The sequence below is a fragment of the Chaetodon trifascialis genome, chromosome 5, assembly GCF_039877785.1.
Source record: "Chaetodon trifascialis isolate fChaTrf1 chromosome 5, fChaTrf1.hap1, whole genome shotgun sequence".
NCBI classification, from domain to species: Eukaryota; Metazoa; Chordata; class Actinopteri; order Chaetodontiformes; family Chaetodontidae; genus Chaetodon; species Chaetodon trifascialis.
The window spans coordinates 16,622,056-16,638,455 of record NC_092060.1 but is presented as its reverse complement, the minus strand read 5'-3'; the positions used below and the strand labels follow the sequence as shown (position 1 = coordinate 16,638,455).

Genomic DNA, 16,400 nt, shown 5'->3' with positions numbered 1-16,400 from the left:
GAACCAGAATCTGTCTCAAATATTTCTGACCTGAATTTCTGAAGACATAAGACCACAAACCTCAAATAAAGTGAGGCATATCTGAACAGAAAACAAGACACATGCTACATATTAGTCTTACCTCCCCAGATGCCCTCCTCCTGTCAGGAAGCACCAGAGTGTTCGCATGGCTGCCAGGGACTATAGTAGATCCAATACTCATTCTGGGTCCAACTAACATGTACCGCTTGTCTCCTGATCTGTACTGGATGCTGTGACACAGTGTCCCATCATAATTAGTCTCTTGTAGATATTTTGAAGTATAGTCTGTTGATTTGGAGCACTGCATTGCAATCAGCACGATGATACTGATGATAAAAAGAACTGAAACTGAGCCCAAAGTTATCATCAGATAAAAAGTCACATCATTCCCCTCTTCAACCGTTGCTGCACTTTTAACATCAGACGCTGCAAAAGCCTCTTTGGGCTCCACAACTTTGACAATGACAGTAGCTGTTGCTGAGAGGGAAACGTTGCCATTGTCTTTGACCAGTATGAGCAGTTTATGCTCAGCCTCGTCTGTCTCTGTGAATGAGCGAAGTGTTCTGATCTGTCCCGTATAGCGGTCCAAACCAAAGAGACTGTGGTCCGTGACTTCCTGCAGTGAAAACAGTAACCAGCCGTTATATCCTATATCAGCGTCATAGGCTCTGACTTTGGTCACCAGGTGTCCTGCGTTGACATTGCGGGGAATCTCCTCCACACCTTCAGCAGAGCCGTTGGAGCTGAGTGGATACAGGATGACTGGAGCGTTGTCGTTCTGATCCAGAATGAACACGTTCACTGTGACGTTGCTGCTCAGTGACGGAGTTCCAGAATCTGTGGCAACAACTTGGAACTGGAAAGTTTTCACTGTTTCGAAGTCGAAACTTTTCAAAGCAGCGATGTGTCCATTTTCAGAATTTATGTTTAGGAATGATGTTACATCATTTTCACTTCCTCCTCTAACAATATGATAAGAAATAACTGCATTGTCATTCTCATCATTGTCCGTTGCGCTTACAGAGAATATTGATGCTCCGGCAACATTATTTTCTACCAGATAAAACTGCAAAGGATTTTGAAAGAAAAATGGTCTGTTGTCATTCACATCTGATATCTGAATGTTTAGTGTTTTAAAGGTGGATAAGGGAGGTTCACCACAATCAGTGGCTTTTATTGTTATTTCATAATGTGACACCTCCTCTCGATCCAGAAATCCCGTCGTGACAACTGAATATATGTTCTCTTTATAAGAAGGTTTTAATTCAAACGGAACGTCAGAGGTTATGCTTGATATTATTTTTCCATTCACTCCAGAGTCTTTATCCGTCACACTAATAAGTGAAATAACAGTGCCAGGTTTTGAATCTTCAGACACTGTATTTGACAGTGATGTGACTTCAATTTCTGGTGGATTATCATTGACGTCTTTTATCTTTATAATAACTCTACACACTCCTGTGAGTGGAGGTGTTCCTTTGTCCGACGCTTCCACATCCAGCTTATAAATCTCAGATTCTTCAAAATCCAGCACTCCTTTCAGTTTAATTTGTCCAATTAAACTATCCAATTCAAAGATGTCGTAAACTTTACGGACTAATGTTTTGCTCAGGCTGTACTCTACTTCCCCATTAGTCCCTTCATCCGGATCAACTGCATTCACTCTTGTAACGGTACTACCAACTGGGACGTTTTCATAGATTTCTATTTGGTATGTTTCCTGACTAAATACCGGACGATTATCATTAATATCAAGAACAGTAATTGAAACATTGAGGGTCCCTGATCTTTGAGGTTTACCTCCATCAACTGCTGTAACAGACAGCAAGTGTTTATTCTTTTGTTCTCTGTCTAATGATTTCTTGAGCACTAAAAATGGTATTTTGTCCTCATCGCTTTGACTAACATCTATATCAAAGTGATCGTTTGGTGTTAATGTATATGTACGAATAGAGTTAATTCCAGCATCGGGATCACGGGCCGCATGCAGCTGGAATCGAGTCCCCGGAGATGCATGTTCCGCTATTTGTAATTGCAGATCCTTTTCAGGAAAAGTGGGAGAGTGATCATTTACATCAGTAATTTCCACAACCACATGGTGCATTTCCAAAGGGTTTTCAACAAGGATTTTCAGCTCCACTATGCATACACCACTACCGTGACACAGCTCCTCTCTGTCGATTTTTTTACCTATCTGTAAGGCACCATTGTCCGGGTTTACCTCGAATAAAGCGTCCTTAGATCCAGACACAACACGGAACCGTCGGTCAGTTAAAGAGGTTTTGTCCAGACCGAGATCCTTCGCAACATTTCCAACAGCAGTTCCCTCTTTCATCTCTTCTGCAACAGAGTACCGTAATTCAGCCAAAGCCTGCTGTCCGAAAATCAACAGTAAGAAAAAATGAAAAACAAACAAACAGTCGCCACTTGATGGACATCGTCTTTCGCTCCCCATCGTTATCCAAGAGTTCATGAACACACACTTGTTTCCGACGCAAATCAATTTTCTACATCCGAGCACCGCACAGTTACATCCAACACCCGTTCTTTCATTAGATGTATCTTGCAGTGAGGGACCAAACAAAAGCTTTTTTAGGGGAGGGACAATATTCTGTATGGGCTCATTGATGTTACACTGACACCAAGTGGACATTTGATCCAACTTTAATTGTATAAAGACTAACAACTTCATATATTTTGTCGGAAAATCTACGTGGAATGATCAAGACAAAAGTGGAGAGACCGTTTCATCATTCTTCAGGTTATATTCTTCCTAAGGTTACATTTACTTGCAAATTAAATGATCTGATGGAATATAACCGTTTAACACGTTTCATCAAGATCCTAGGACCCATTTACCCGATTCACCCTGGAAACAGTCAAGCCAGTGTATTTCAGTACCCTGGACAGCGATCTCTGCTCTATAGCCGATCTCCATTGGCAGTGTGTTCTGTGCTTAACAAGCACGTTGGAAGATGCTGGAACAAATGCATTCATAACCCTAACAAGTGCAGGTCAAGCCTGGTTGGAGGTTAAATTGGCAGATCCATGTCAAAAGTTGCTGACCACACATTGCCAAAATGGAATACCTTCTTTTCAATGGGAGTCAATTATTTATTCCATAAATCTGAAACATGTCTGATAATTATCATTGTCTTCAGGGTATATAGATATTTACATGAGGAGATAAACAATATGGGCTAGAAGAACACTAAGCAATACCAGGGAAACAATCATTCTATTATTAAAATGACCAGCAGACTTGCAAATCCCAAACAGTAAAAACTAATCTATAGCTTTTACAGATTAGTTTTTATCCACACAGCCAGACAACACTAACTTCTGTGAGAGAAAGCAGAAAGTGTACAAAGTATTGAAATACTGTGACACAGATCCCAGCAGGGAGTATCACGTTGGTTGACATGTTGTAATGTTCCTGTTTTTTGGATATTTTGCTGTTGAGGCTAATTATATACAGAAATTTTGGAGATATGTTCATCCAAGTATTTTCACAATCAAAGGCACGTAGGAAGTGTTTGCTTGTAAACTTTGAAGCCCTGTTTATTTAAAGTCTTACCTCTTCAGATGTCCTCCTCCTGTCAGGGAGCACGAGTGTATTCGCATGGCTGCCAGGGACTATAGTAGATCCAATACTCATTCTGGGTCCAACTAACATGTACCGCTTGTCTCCTGATCTGTACTGGATGCTGTGACACAGTGTCCCATCATAATTAGTCTCTTGTAGATATTTTGAAGTATAGTCTGTGGATTTGGAGCACTGCATTGCAATCAGCACAATGATACTGATGATAAAAAGAACTGAAACTGAGCCCAAAGTTATCATCAGATAAAAAGTCACATCATTCCCCTCTTCAACCGTTGCTGCACTTTTAACATCAGACGCTGCAAAAGCCTCTTTGGGCTCCACAACTTTGACAATGACAGTAGCTGTTGCTGAGAGGGAAACGTTGCCATTGTCTTTGACCAGTATGAGCAGTTTATGCTCAGCCTCGTCTGTCTCTGTGAATGAGCGAAGTGTTCTGATCTGTCCTGTATAGCGGTCCAAACCAAAGAGACTGTGGTCAGTGACTTCCTGCAGTGAAAACAGTAACCAGCCGTTATATCCTATATCAGCGTCATAGGCTCTGACTTTGGTCACCAGGTGTCCTGCGTTGACATTGCGGGGAATCTCCTCCACACCTTCAGCAGAGCCGTTGGAGCTGAGTGGATACAGGATGACTGGAGCGTTGTCGTTCTGATCCAGAATGAACACGTTCACTGTGACGTTGCTGCTCAGTGACGGAGTTCCAGAATCTGTGGCAACAACTTGGAACTGGAAAGTTTTCACTGTTTCAAAGTCGAAACTTTTCAGGGCCAGAATATCTCCATTTTCAGAGTTTATATTTAGAAATGATGTCACTTTATTTTCGTAAACTACATCTCTGAGGATATGATACGAAATGAGAGAATTATCTCCCTCGTCGCGATCAGAAGCGATTACAGAAAATACCGACGCCCCTGGAGGATTATTCTCAGAGACATAAAAATTATATCGGCTCACTGAAAACTTCGGGCTGTTGTCGTTTACGTCAAATATAACAACTCGTAATGTCTTTTCAGATGTCAAAGCTGGTTCACCTGCATCTGTCGCGATTATTGTTACATCATAAACAGATTTGTTTTCCCTGTCAAGCTGTGACTTTGTCACGACTGCGTACATGTTGTCCTGTATTGAAGGCGTTAGTGTGAAAGGGGCATCGCCTCTAACAAAGCTGACAACTTTTCCGTTCACCCCAGAGTCCAAATCGATAATACTGATAAGTGCTACCGTCGTTCCTGGTCGAGAATCCTCTGAAATCTTGTCAGACAGTGACGTTACCTCAATGACAGGTGCGTTGTCATTCATGTCTTTAATGTTTACAGTAATGCTTTTTTCCGTTCTAAACGGAACAGCACCGTTGTCAGATGCTTGGATATCTATCTCATAACTCTCATCCACTTCGTAGTCTAATTGTCCTCTCACAGTTATGTCACCTGTGCTTGGGTTGACATCAAACAGTTCGCGCACCTTACTATTCACATTGCCAAAAGAATAGCTAACATTTCCATTTAAACCATCATCCATATCTGTGGCGTTTACTCGTATGACTGTTGTTCCAATTGGTGAATTCTCATTTATCTCTGCAGAGTAGACATCTTTTGTGAAAACTGGTGCGTTATCATTCACATCTAAAACATCTATAAATATCTCCATGGTCCCTGTTTTCGGAGGTTTACCCCCATCCAGGGCTGTAAGCAGCAGTTTATGGCTGCTAGAGGCCTCTCTGTCTAATGGGCTTTGTATTTGTAGAACAGGCACTTTACCGTCTTTCCCTCGATCTTTCACTTCCAGGCGAAAATTACTATTTGGACTAAGTTTGTACTGTTGAACGGAATTCACACCACCATCTGGATCGAGCGCAGCATGCAACTGAAATCTGGTTCCCGGTAAAGTGGACTCTGAAATCTCAAGCCTTTTGTTGTTCTCTGGGAAAGAGGGCGAATGGTCATTCACGTCTAACACTTCCACGGCAACGTAATGGATCTCCAGTGGGTTCTCTAGCACGGTTTTAAGGTTTATCAAGCACACACTGGTCCGCTGGCATATCTCCTCTCGGTCAATATTACGATCTACGTATAAAATCCCATCGTTTTCGTTTACTCGGAAAAGGGGTTCAGTGGAGCCAGAAACAATACGAAACCCCCTTGCTTTAAATACAAGTGGATCAATTCCCAGATCCTTTGCTATATTCCCAACAGCGGTGCCTTCTTTGATCTCCTCCGATATAGAGTATCTTATCTGTGCCGACGCCTTGCTGAGAATCAAACTCAAAGCCAGCACCAAGGCGATCCATTTTCCTTCTTGTTGACCGCTTCGTTCCATTGTCTGGTGCCAGTGGATGAATCCAAAAACGCAAAGTAGACCTAAGCTACAGAACGTTTATATCCATCAGCTAAAGAAAATAACCCATCTCTGATAATGCGCAGGGTTCGTGTGGACGAGAAAATCGGTAAAATAAAGTCACATTCGGAGGATAATGGTCTGCCCTCCTGAATGCTTCAGAGGCAGTCTCTCAGACCTACGTATGCATGGTGAACCGATATGAAGCGTGTTTCTGGTTGTTTAGTGCCACCGTGCGACAATATAATCTTACAACCAAACACTGCAGGCAGAGGCGCTTCGCTGGCCATCTCCCATGAAGTCAATTTGACTCACGCTTAAGAACACTATCAGTACGAAAAATCATGGCATATCTAGCAAAGACAGATGCTTTCTATTAAATACTGTCAATAAAAAGATGTAAGTATTGTCTTTTTAAAACTCACACTCATTGTTGAAACAATGAAAAGCTTATGGTAGTTCTACTAATTTAGAAAGTGTTCACTGTCACTGAGATGTTGCTTTCTGTTTTATGAATAAGATTCTCCACAACAGCCTGAAAAATAACATTGAAAAAGGCCTTACCTCTGAAGTCGCAGACCTCCTGTCAGGAAGCACCAGAGTATTCGCATGGCTGCCAGGGACTATAGTAGATCCTATACTCATTCTGGGTCCAACTAACATGTACCGCTTGTCTCCTGATCTGTACTGGATGCTGTGACACAGTGTCCCATCATAATTAGTCTCTTGTAGATATTTTGAAGTATAGTCTGTTGATTTGGAGCACTGCATTGCAATCAGCACGATGATACTGATGATAAAAAGAACTGAAACTGAGCCCAAAGTTATCATCAGATAAAAAGTCACATCATTCCCCTCTTCAACCGTTGCTGCACTTTTAACATCAGACGCTGCAAAAGCCTCTTTGGGCTCCACAACTTTGACAATGACAGTAGCTGTTGCTGAGAGGGAAACGTTGCCATTGTCTTTGACCAGTATGAGCAGTTTATGCTCAGCCTCGTCTGTCTCTGTGAATGAGCGAAGTGTTCTGATCTGTCCTGTATAGCGGTCCAAACCAAAGAGACTGTGGTCAGTGACTTCCTGCAGTGAAAACAGTAACCAGCCGTTATATCCTATATCAGCGTCATAGGCTCTGACTTTGGTCACCAGGTGTCCTGCGTTGACATTGCGGGGAATCTCCTCCACACCTTCAGCAGAGCCGTTGGAGCTGAGTGGATACAGGATGACTGGAGCGTTGTCGTTCTGATCCAGAATGAACACGTTCACTGTGACGTTGCTGCTCAGTGACGGAGTTCCAGAATCTGTGGCAACAACTTGGAACTGGAAAGTTTTCACTGTTTCAAAGTCGAAACTTTTGAGCGCGGATATCTGTCCGTTTTCAGAATTTATATTTAGGAAAGACAGTATGTCGTTTCCACTCCCGTCTCTCACAATATGATAAGAAATAACTGCATTGTCATCTAAATCTTTGTCCGCTGCGCTTACAGAGAATATTGATGCTCCAGCAACATTATTTTCGGTCAGATAAAACTGTAAAGGATTTTGCTCGAAATGTGGTCTGTTGTCATTTACATCTGATATCTGAATGTTGAGAGTTTTATAAGTGGATAAGGGAGGTTCACCACAATCAGTGGCTTGTATTGTTATGTCATAATGTGACACCTCCTCTCGATCCAAAAATCCCTTCGTGACAATTGAATAAGTGTTCTCCTTATACGAGGGCTTTAATTCAAAGGGAACATCATTCGATATGTATGAAATTATTTTTCCATTCACACCGGAGTCTTTATCTGTCACACTAATGAGTGAAATCACAGTGCCAGGCTTTGAATCTTCAGACACTGTATTTGACAGTGATGTAACTTCAATTTCTGGTGGATTATCATTTACATCTATTATCTTAAATATGACTCGACACTCACCCGTTAATGGAGGTGTCCCTTTATCTGATGCCTCAACATCCAGTTCATAAACATCGTTTTCTTCATAGTCCACCACTCCTTTTATTCTAATCTCTCCAGTTAATTTGTCCAGTTCAAAAATGTCATAGACTTTCCGCCTCAAGGTTTTTCCAAGGCTGTACTCAATTTCCCCATTAATGCCTTCATCGGGATCCGTAGCGTTCATCTTAAATATTGAAGTGTCGAATGGAACATTTTCTTTTATAGAAATTTGATAAATCTCCTGACTAAACATTGGGCGATTGTCATTGATGTCAAGAACAACAATAGAAACATTTAATGTTCCTGATCTTTGAGGTTTACCTCCATCAACCGCTGTAACCAGCAGCGTGTGTTTGTCCTTTTGTTCTCTGTCTAATGATTTCTTCAGCACTAAAAATGGTATCTTTCCCGCATCGCTTTGACGGATGTTTACTTCAAAATGTTCATTTGACGTTAAAGTGTACGTGCGAATCGAGTTAATTCCAGCATCAGGATCACGAGCAGTGTGCAGTTGAAATCGCCTTCCTGGCAATGTGTGCTCAGCTATTTCGAATGTCTGTTCTGTTTCAGGAAAAGTGGGAGAATGATCATTGACATCAGTAATTTCTACAACCACGTAGTGTATTTCCAAAGGATTTTCAACTAGGATCTTTAGCTCCATTAGACACGCACCGCTGCCCTGACAGAGCTCCTCTCTGTCGATGTGTTTGTGGACGTATAACGCCCCATTATTCTGGTTAACTTCAAAAATAGCGTCCTTACTTCCCGACACAACGCGGAACCGTCGATCAGTCAAAGAGGTGATGTCAAGGCCAAGATCCTTCGCAACATTTCCAACAACAGTCCCCTCTTCCACCTCTTCTGGAACAGAGTATTTTATCTGAGCAAAAGCCTGTTTTCCGACAAGCAGCAGCAGCACAGCCAAATGAAAAGCCATCCAGGAGCAATCCCTTTTTCGAGTTATTGTTTCGGTCCCCATCGTTATCCAACAACACATAACAGGCTGTTAATTCGACAAATGATTCATAATGTCCAACCCGCTGAGTGTCGCATCTTTACAGAACAAATAACGTGATTTTTTCGGCTGGTCTGCTTGATTCAAGTGTCGCTTTCGCTCTCCTCAGATGCCAAACAAAAGGATAGTGAGGGGAGGGACAACGTCGTTTGTGGTTTCCTAGTGTAATAGTGACACCAAGAGGTAATTACTGAGATGGAACTTTAACACGTCTTATGTCTTGTTATCATTATTATTTATTTATTTTTAATAAAATGTTCATTGAGGCGAAAGACCAGAAACTTTAATGTCATGTTTATGGAAAAACAGCAATTGAATTTCTACTCTTTAACCTCGTTCTTTCGCTCTCCCTGAATAGAAATAACAAAATAGAATAAACTATCTAATTTTAAAAAAAAATCGACAACAACAACAGCATAACTATCCATTGTGATTTTCTAGTTTTGCATTACTGTTTGACCTATACATGCACTTCAGCACCATGGAAAGCAATCACAAGCACTCGCACAGCCTTTACCTCTGGTAATTCAGTATTAAAACCACAAAGTAAAAGTTCACACTTAAATGAAAGCAATACAGCATCTTCAAACTGTCCAATCAGTTATTGATTGGAGGTAAGTATATTCTGAAGATGAACAGCCAAAAACTCACTGCTAACTTATTTCAGTGAACTTTTCATTTTAGCACCATGGACAGCAATTACAATCAGACAGGGGCAACCATTGCCCTTTTCACATAGGTTGAGCTCTTCTGTGTATTTCAAATGTCGTTCTTCATATCTTTCTACGTAAACAAGCACTGTCTCTAATAAATGAGACAACGAGAGATAATGGAAACTCAAATCTTTTGAAATCCATACACAAAAGAAGTTAACAAGAAGTATTTGAGTTTGTTTTAAATTAAGTTTAGTACTGCTCTCTGTGTGCAGAAGCTCAAGCACAAGCACACAAGAACTGTATGCTTCAAAACATATTGTATAAAAATATGTTTTAAAGCTCTTACCTCTCCAGATGCTCTCCTCCTGTCAGGAAGCACCAGTGTATTCGCATGGCTGCCAGGGACTATAGTAGATCCTATACTCATTCTGGGTCCAACTAACATGTACCGCTTGTCTCCTGATCTGTACTGGATGCTGTGACACAGTGTCCCATCATAATTAGTCTCTTGTAGATATTTTGAAGTATAGTCTGTGGATTTGGAGCACTGCATTGCAATCAGCACGATGATACTGATGATAAAAAGAACTGAAACTGAGCCCAAAGTTATCATCAGATAAAAAGTCACATCATTCCCCTCTTCAACCGTTGCTGCACTTTTAACATCAGACGCTGCAAAAGCCTCTTTGGGCTCCACAACTTTGACAATGACAGTAGCTGTTGCTGAGAGGGAAACGTTGCCATTGTCTTTGACCAGTATGAGCAGTTTATGCTCAGCCTCGTCTGTCTCTGTGAATGAGCGAAGTGTTCTGATCTGTCCTGTATAGCGGTCCAAACCAAAGAGACTGTGGTCAGTGACTTCCTGCAGTGAAAACAGTAACCAGCCGTTATATCCTATATCAGCGTCATAGGCTCTGACTTTGGTCACCAGGTGTCCTGCGTTGACATTGCGGGGAATCTCCTCCACACCTTCAGCAGAGCCGTTGGAGCTGAGTGGATACAGGATGACTGGAGCGTTGTCGTTCTGATCCAGAATGAACACGTTCACTGTGACGTTGCTGCTCAGTGACGGAGTTCCAGAATCTGTGGCAACAACGTGGAACTGGAAAGTTTTCACTGTTTCAAAATCGAAACTTTTTAGTGCGGTTATGTGTCCATTTTCAGAATTTATATTTAGGAAAGATGTTACATCATTTTCACTTCCTCCTCGAACAATATGGTAAGAAATAACTGCATTGTCATTCTCATCATTGTCCGTTGCGCTTACAGAGAATATTGATGCTCCGGCAACATTATTTTCTACCAGATAAAACTGCAAAGGATTTTGAAAGAAAAATGGTCTGTTGTCATTCACATCTGATATCTGAATGTTTAGCGTTTTAAAAGTGGATAAGGGAGGTTCACCACAATCAGTGGCTTTTATTGTTATTTCATAATGTGACACCTCCTCTCGATCCAGAAATCCCGTCGTGACAACTGAATATATGTTCTCTTTATAAGAAGGTTTTAATTCAAAAGGCACGTCAGAGGTTATGCTTGATATTATTTTTCCATTCACACCGGAGTCTTTATCTGTTACACTAAGTAGTGAAATAATGGTGCCTGGCTTTGAATCTTCAGACACTGTATTTGACAGTGATGTGACTTCTATTTCTGGTCGATTATCATTGACGTCTATGATTTTTATAATGACTCTACTCTCACCTGTTAATGGTGGTGTCGCTTTATCGGAAGCATCAACATCAAGTTTATAAACGTCGTTTTCTTCATAGTCCACTATTCCTTTTACTCTAATCTCTCCAGTTGATTTGTCTAACTCAAAAATTTCATAGATTTTTCGCTTTAAAGTTTTTCCAAGGCTGTACTCAATTTCCCCATTAGTGCCTTCATCGGGATCCGTAGCATTCATCTTAAATATTGAAGTGCCAATTGGAACATTTTCTTTTATAGAAATTTGATAAATCTCTTGACTAAACATTGGACGATTATCATTACTGTCAAGAACAACAATAGAAACATTTAATGTTCCTGATCTTTGAGGTTTACCTCCATCAACCGCTGTAACCAGCAGCGTGTGTTTGTCCTTTTGTTCTCTGTCTAATGATTTCTTCAGCACTAAAAATGGTATTTTATCCTCATCGCTTTGACGGATGTCGACTTCGAAATGTTCATTTGACGTTAAGGTGTACGTGCGAATCGAGTTAATTCCAGCATCAGGATCACGAGCAGTGTGCAGTTGAAATCGCCTTCCTGGCAATGTGTGCTCAGCTATTTCGAATGCCTGTTCTGTTTCAGGAAAAGTGGGAGAATGATCATTTACATCAGTAATTTCGACACCCACGTAGTGTATTTCCAAAGGATTTTCAACTAGGATCTTTAGCTCCATCAGACACGCACCGCTGCCCTGACAGAGCTCCTCTCTGTCGATGTGTTTGTGGACGTATAACGCCCCATTATTCTGGTTAACTTCAAAAATAGCGTCCTTACTTCCCGACACAACGCGGAACCGTCGATCAGTCAAAGAGGTGATGTCAAGGCCAAGATCCTTCGCAACATTTCCAACAACAGTCCCCTCTTCCACCTCTTCTGGGATCGAGTACCTGATCTGAGCCAAAGCCTGTTTTCCGACAAGCAGCAGCAGAACCGAATAGAAAGCAATCCAGCAGCAATCCATTGTTCGAATTTTTGTATGGGCCCCCATCATTATCCAACAACACGTGTGCACACACAGGAACCCGTTACTTCGACAAACAGTTTCTTACTGCCAACCCGCTGAATATAGAATAGTAGCTGAACGCAAAGCCTGAATCCATCGCCTCTTGTAATTGATCCACATACTGTCTCTGATCTGCTCAGCAGGAAACAAAAGCTTTACAAGGGGAGGGACGAAGTCGTGTATGGTTTCCCGATGTAATAGTGACACCCAGAGGTATTTACCAAGGGTAAACATGACTACTAACTCGTTATATTTCAAAATGCATGGCTGGAAAAAACAAATGCATCTCCTTGAAATAACTTAACAATTCAAATATTATGCCATTTCATCATGGGTCTATTTTATTCTCTCCCTCTCTCTCTCTCTGTTTTTTTTTAACATTACAGCAGTAGCAACAGTAGTTATTTTATTTCAGTATCTTTATTATTACTTGTGCACTATGCTCTGTTTGAACACGAATTCCAAATGTGTTGCATTAGTCATGGAAAGCAGTAACAATCAGGTGTCTCAGTGTATGTATGTAAGGACTTTCAGCCACATTTCCCTCAGCATTACAACAGTATAGCCACCACAAACTGCTCGCACAACTCAGCAGAAACACCACCAACTGAATACTTTTTAATGACTTATTGGATGGAATTTGTAGATGATTTACAAATGTAACTGTAAAAAATTGACCAAATATTCAAAAACAGCACTGTGCTTTCTAGATTTGTAACTGTTCTCTTTTGCTTGAAAACAGAAAATTGAAAGCACTTCAGCACCATAGACAGCGGTCACAACCAGACAAAAAAACTGTATTCGGCGGCATTCACTTTCAAGGTCTTACCTCTCCAGATGTCCTCCTCCTGTCAGGGAGCACCAGTGTATTCGCATGGCTGCCAGGGACTATAGTAGATCCAATACTCATTCTGGGTCCAACTAACATGTACCGCTTGTCTCCTGATCTGTACTGGATGCTGTGACACAGTGTCCCATCATAATTAGTCTCTTGTAGATATTTTGAAGTATAGTCTGTGGATTTGGAGCACTGCATTGCAATCAGCACGATGATACTGATGATAAAAAGAACTGAAACTGAGCCCAAAGTTATCATCAGATAAAAAGTCACATCATTCCCCTCTTCAACCGTTGCTGCACTTTTAACATCAGACGCTGCAAAAGCCTCTTTGGGCTCCACAACTTTGACAATGACAGTAGCTGTTGCTGAGAGGGAAACGTTGCCATTGTCTTTGACCAGTATGAGCAGTTTATGCTCAGCCTCGTCTGTCTCTGTGAATGAGCGAAGTGTTCTGATCTGTCCTGTATAGCGGTCCAAACCAAAGAGACTGTGCTCAGTGACTTCCTGCAGTGAAAACAGTAACCAGCCGTTATATCCTATATCAGCGTCATAGGCTCTGACTTTGGTCACCAGGTGTCCTGCGTTGACATTGCGGGGAATCTCCTCCACACCTTCAGCAGAGCCGTTGGAGCTGAGTGGATACAGGATGACTGGAGCGTTGTCGTTCTGATCCAGAATGAACACGTTCACTGTGACGTTGCTGCTCAGTGACGGAGTTCCAGAATCTGTGGCAACAACGTGGAACTGGAAAGTTTTCACTGTTTCAAAGTCGAAACTTTTTAGTGCAGATATTTGTCCATTTTCTGAATTTATATTCAGAAATGATGCCATATCATGATGACCGCCTTGTCCTCTAACTATATGATAGGACACTGCAGCATTGTCCTCCAAGTCTTTATCACATGCACTCACAGAAAATATTGATGCGCCAGGAGCGTTGTTCTCCCTCAAGTATAATTCCAGGGGACTGTGTGAGAACTCTGGGATATTATCATTCACATCTGACACTTGGATGCTCAGAGTTTTGAATGTGGACAGTGGAGGCTCACCACAGTCAGTAGCTGTTATTGAAATGTCATAATGTGCCACAGTTTCCCTGTCCAGTGTTTCTTTTGTCACTAATGAATACATATTTTCTTTGAAAGACGGTTTTAATTCAAATGGTACATTCCCCGTCAGACTGCATATGACTTTGCCATTCAGCCCAGAATCAAAGTCTGTAACACTAATTAGAGAGATCACAGTCCCATGTTTTGAATCCTCTGGGACCATACTAGATATTGATGTCACTTCTATTTCTGGTTTATTGTCGTTGACATCTTGGATCTTTATTATAACTCTACAGTCCGTTGTCATCGGAGGCTGACCTTTGTCAGAGGCTTGGACGTCTAACTTGAAAACATCAGCTGTCTCATAGTCAATTTGTCCGTTTACTCGAATTTCGCCTGTATTTCTGTCAAGACTAAATAGCTCCGACACCTTAGAGTTAACGTCACCAGCAAAGGCGTACTCAACACCGCCATTACTTCCCTCGTCTAGATCAGTTGCGTGGACTTTAATTACAACTGTATCCAAAGCAACATTTTCTTGTAATATCGCGGAATAAACTTCTTTTGAAAAAGTAGGTCTGTTATCATTGTTATCCAGAACCTTTATGGTGAGATTAAGATTTGCTGATTTGAGCGGCGTCCCTCCATCCATAGCGGTTAAAATCAAGCTGTGGTTTGTTTTCTGCTCTCTGTCCAGGTGCCTCTGCAACACTAAGAAGGGGATTTTATCCTCTCCTCTGTCTCGAATTTCAAGATGAAAATTTTCGTTTTGGCTGAGCTTGTAGCGCTGGACTGAATTAATTCCAACATCGGGATCACGGGCGCCTGGTAGTTGAAATCGTGCACCTGGTGAAGTGCTTTCTGCTATTTCTATTATCTTTTCTTTCTCGACAAACGTCGGCGCATGGTCGTTCGCATCTGTTATTTCTACTGTAACATAATGGACTTCAAGTGGATTTTCAACAACGATTTTCAGATCTATTAAACAAGCACCGTTCCCGTCGCACAGCTGTTCTCGGTCGAGATTCTTATGAACATACAAGACCCCATTGTTCGGGTTTACCTCAAACAGCGCGTCCTGAGCTCCGGACACAATACGGAAACGCCTGTTCATCAAGGTACTGACATCAAGGCCCAAATCCTTGGCAACATTTCCAATGATGGCTCCCACTTTAACTTCCTCTGGAGTCGAGTATTTTATTTGAGCTAAAGCCAGCTCCCCAAGACAAAACAGCAGAGAGAAAAGCAGAGGACGCGACCAAGACATCATTCTTCCCCTTTGTCCTTTGTCTCCTTTGTCGTAATCATTGGAAGTAGCATCCACAAGTATCTTTCTCTCAAAACAACCCCGGCTGTCCTGAGATTAAATGCGAGAAAACCGCGTTCGCGTAGGAAAGGTAGAGATAAAAATCCGAAACGGTGGCATTCTTTGTGGTCGAGCTGAAAAACGCACTTGCAGAGGGCAGAGTCAATTTTGACTGAAGCCTCAGTAATTCCCCACTGTAACACTGACACCCAGTGGATAATGCAATGCTTCCAGAGAATATAAAACATGATTCGACTGAACAGAAACCTCTCCAGTGCGAAGTTTAATCGCAAAAAATGCATCATCAACTAAATTTTCAGTATCCAAGCCGCTCTCCATTGATATCGAACACATCGCTGGGCAGCCAGCAGTCAATGAAATAACCTGTTTGTAATAGTTTACTTAAGGAGAAGCCCGTCGCCCGTCACTGGCCGCTGAAGTATGTTTTTGCTACCTGGAGCTGTGGAAGCACTGAAGATACTTAAGACAAACGTTCAGCACCATGAACAGCGCAAACAAGTCACTCTTATTATTATGACAGCCAATTTGAACTTTCAAGTGTGGTTAAAATGACAATGAAGCTCTCTCCTCTTGCCTATAGATAATAAAACACGACTTCAAATTCACCATAACAAGACCAAAATCAACACGACTAACTTTAGTATCATGGACAGAGGCACAAAATATGTTGCTCTTGTAACAGTGCTGGATTCAATAGCCAGTACACATTTTATACTTTCAAGGGAGGGAAAACACTGAACAATGCTTAGACAAAAATCACAAAAATTCAGCTCTTCCGCAAAAAATCAAACATTTACTTTGGAAAAACTAATCATCTTTTGAAGTGGAAGAAAACCAAAATATGTGAGGCAACTACATAGAAGTGAGACGTCAGCTATTAATATCATAAAT

At 41.5% G+C, this 16,400-nt stretch overlaps 2 protein-coding genes across 9 annotated transcripts in view; both read right to left on the bottom strand.

Annotated features, from left to right (window-relative positions):
- Positions 1-16,400, bottom strand: part of LOC139331568 (protocadherin alpha-C2-like) — a 208,430-nt gene that overhangs the window by 175,520 nt on the left and 16,510 nt on the right. The window contains exon 1 of one of the 8 annotated variants that reach the window (XM_070963106.1): positions 13,122-16,251. The exons of 4 other annotated variants lie outside the window; for them this stretch is intronic. In XM_070963106.1, coding sequence (XP_070819207.1) covers positions 13,122-15,452 — 2,331 coding nt within the window. In that variant the 5' untranslated portion in view covers positions 15,453-16,251. Of the gene's footprint in view, positions 1-121; positions 2,652-6,526; positions 9,715-9,922; positions 12,545-13,121; positions 16,252-16,400 lie in introns of those variants that run through there. 3 more of the 8 variants (XM_070963100.1, XM_070963088.1, XM_070963075.1) reach the window with 3 other exon arrangements.
- On the bottom strand, positions 3,587-6,280 carry LOC139331581 (protocadherin gamma-A11-like). Its single transcript, XM_070963122.1, has one exon. It carries the CDS (start codon positions 5,942-5,944, stop codon positions 3,587-3,589), a length of 2,358 nt encoding a protein of 785 aa, XP_070819223.1. The 5' UTR covers positions 5,945-6,280.

Excerpts from the sequence above, each read along its gene's own strand:
- LOC139331581 (XM_070963122.1), bottom strand. The coding sequence starts at position 5,944 with ATGGAACGAAGCGGTCAACAAGAAGGAAAATGGATCGCCTTGGTGCTG.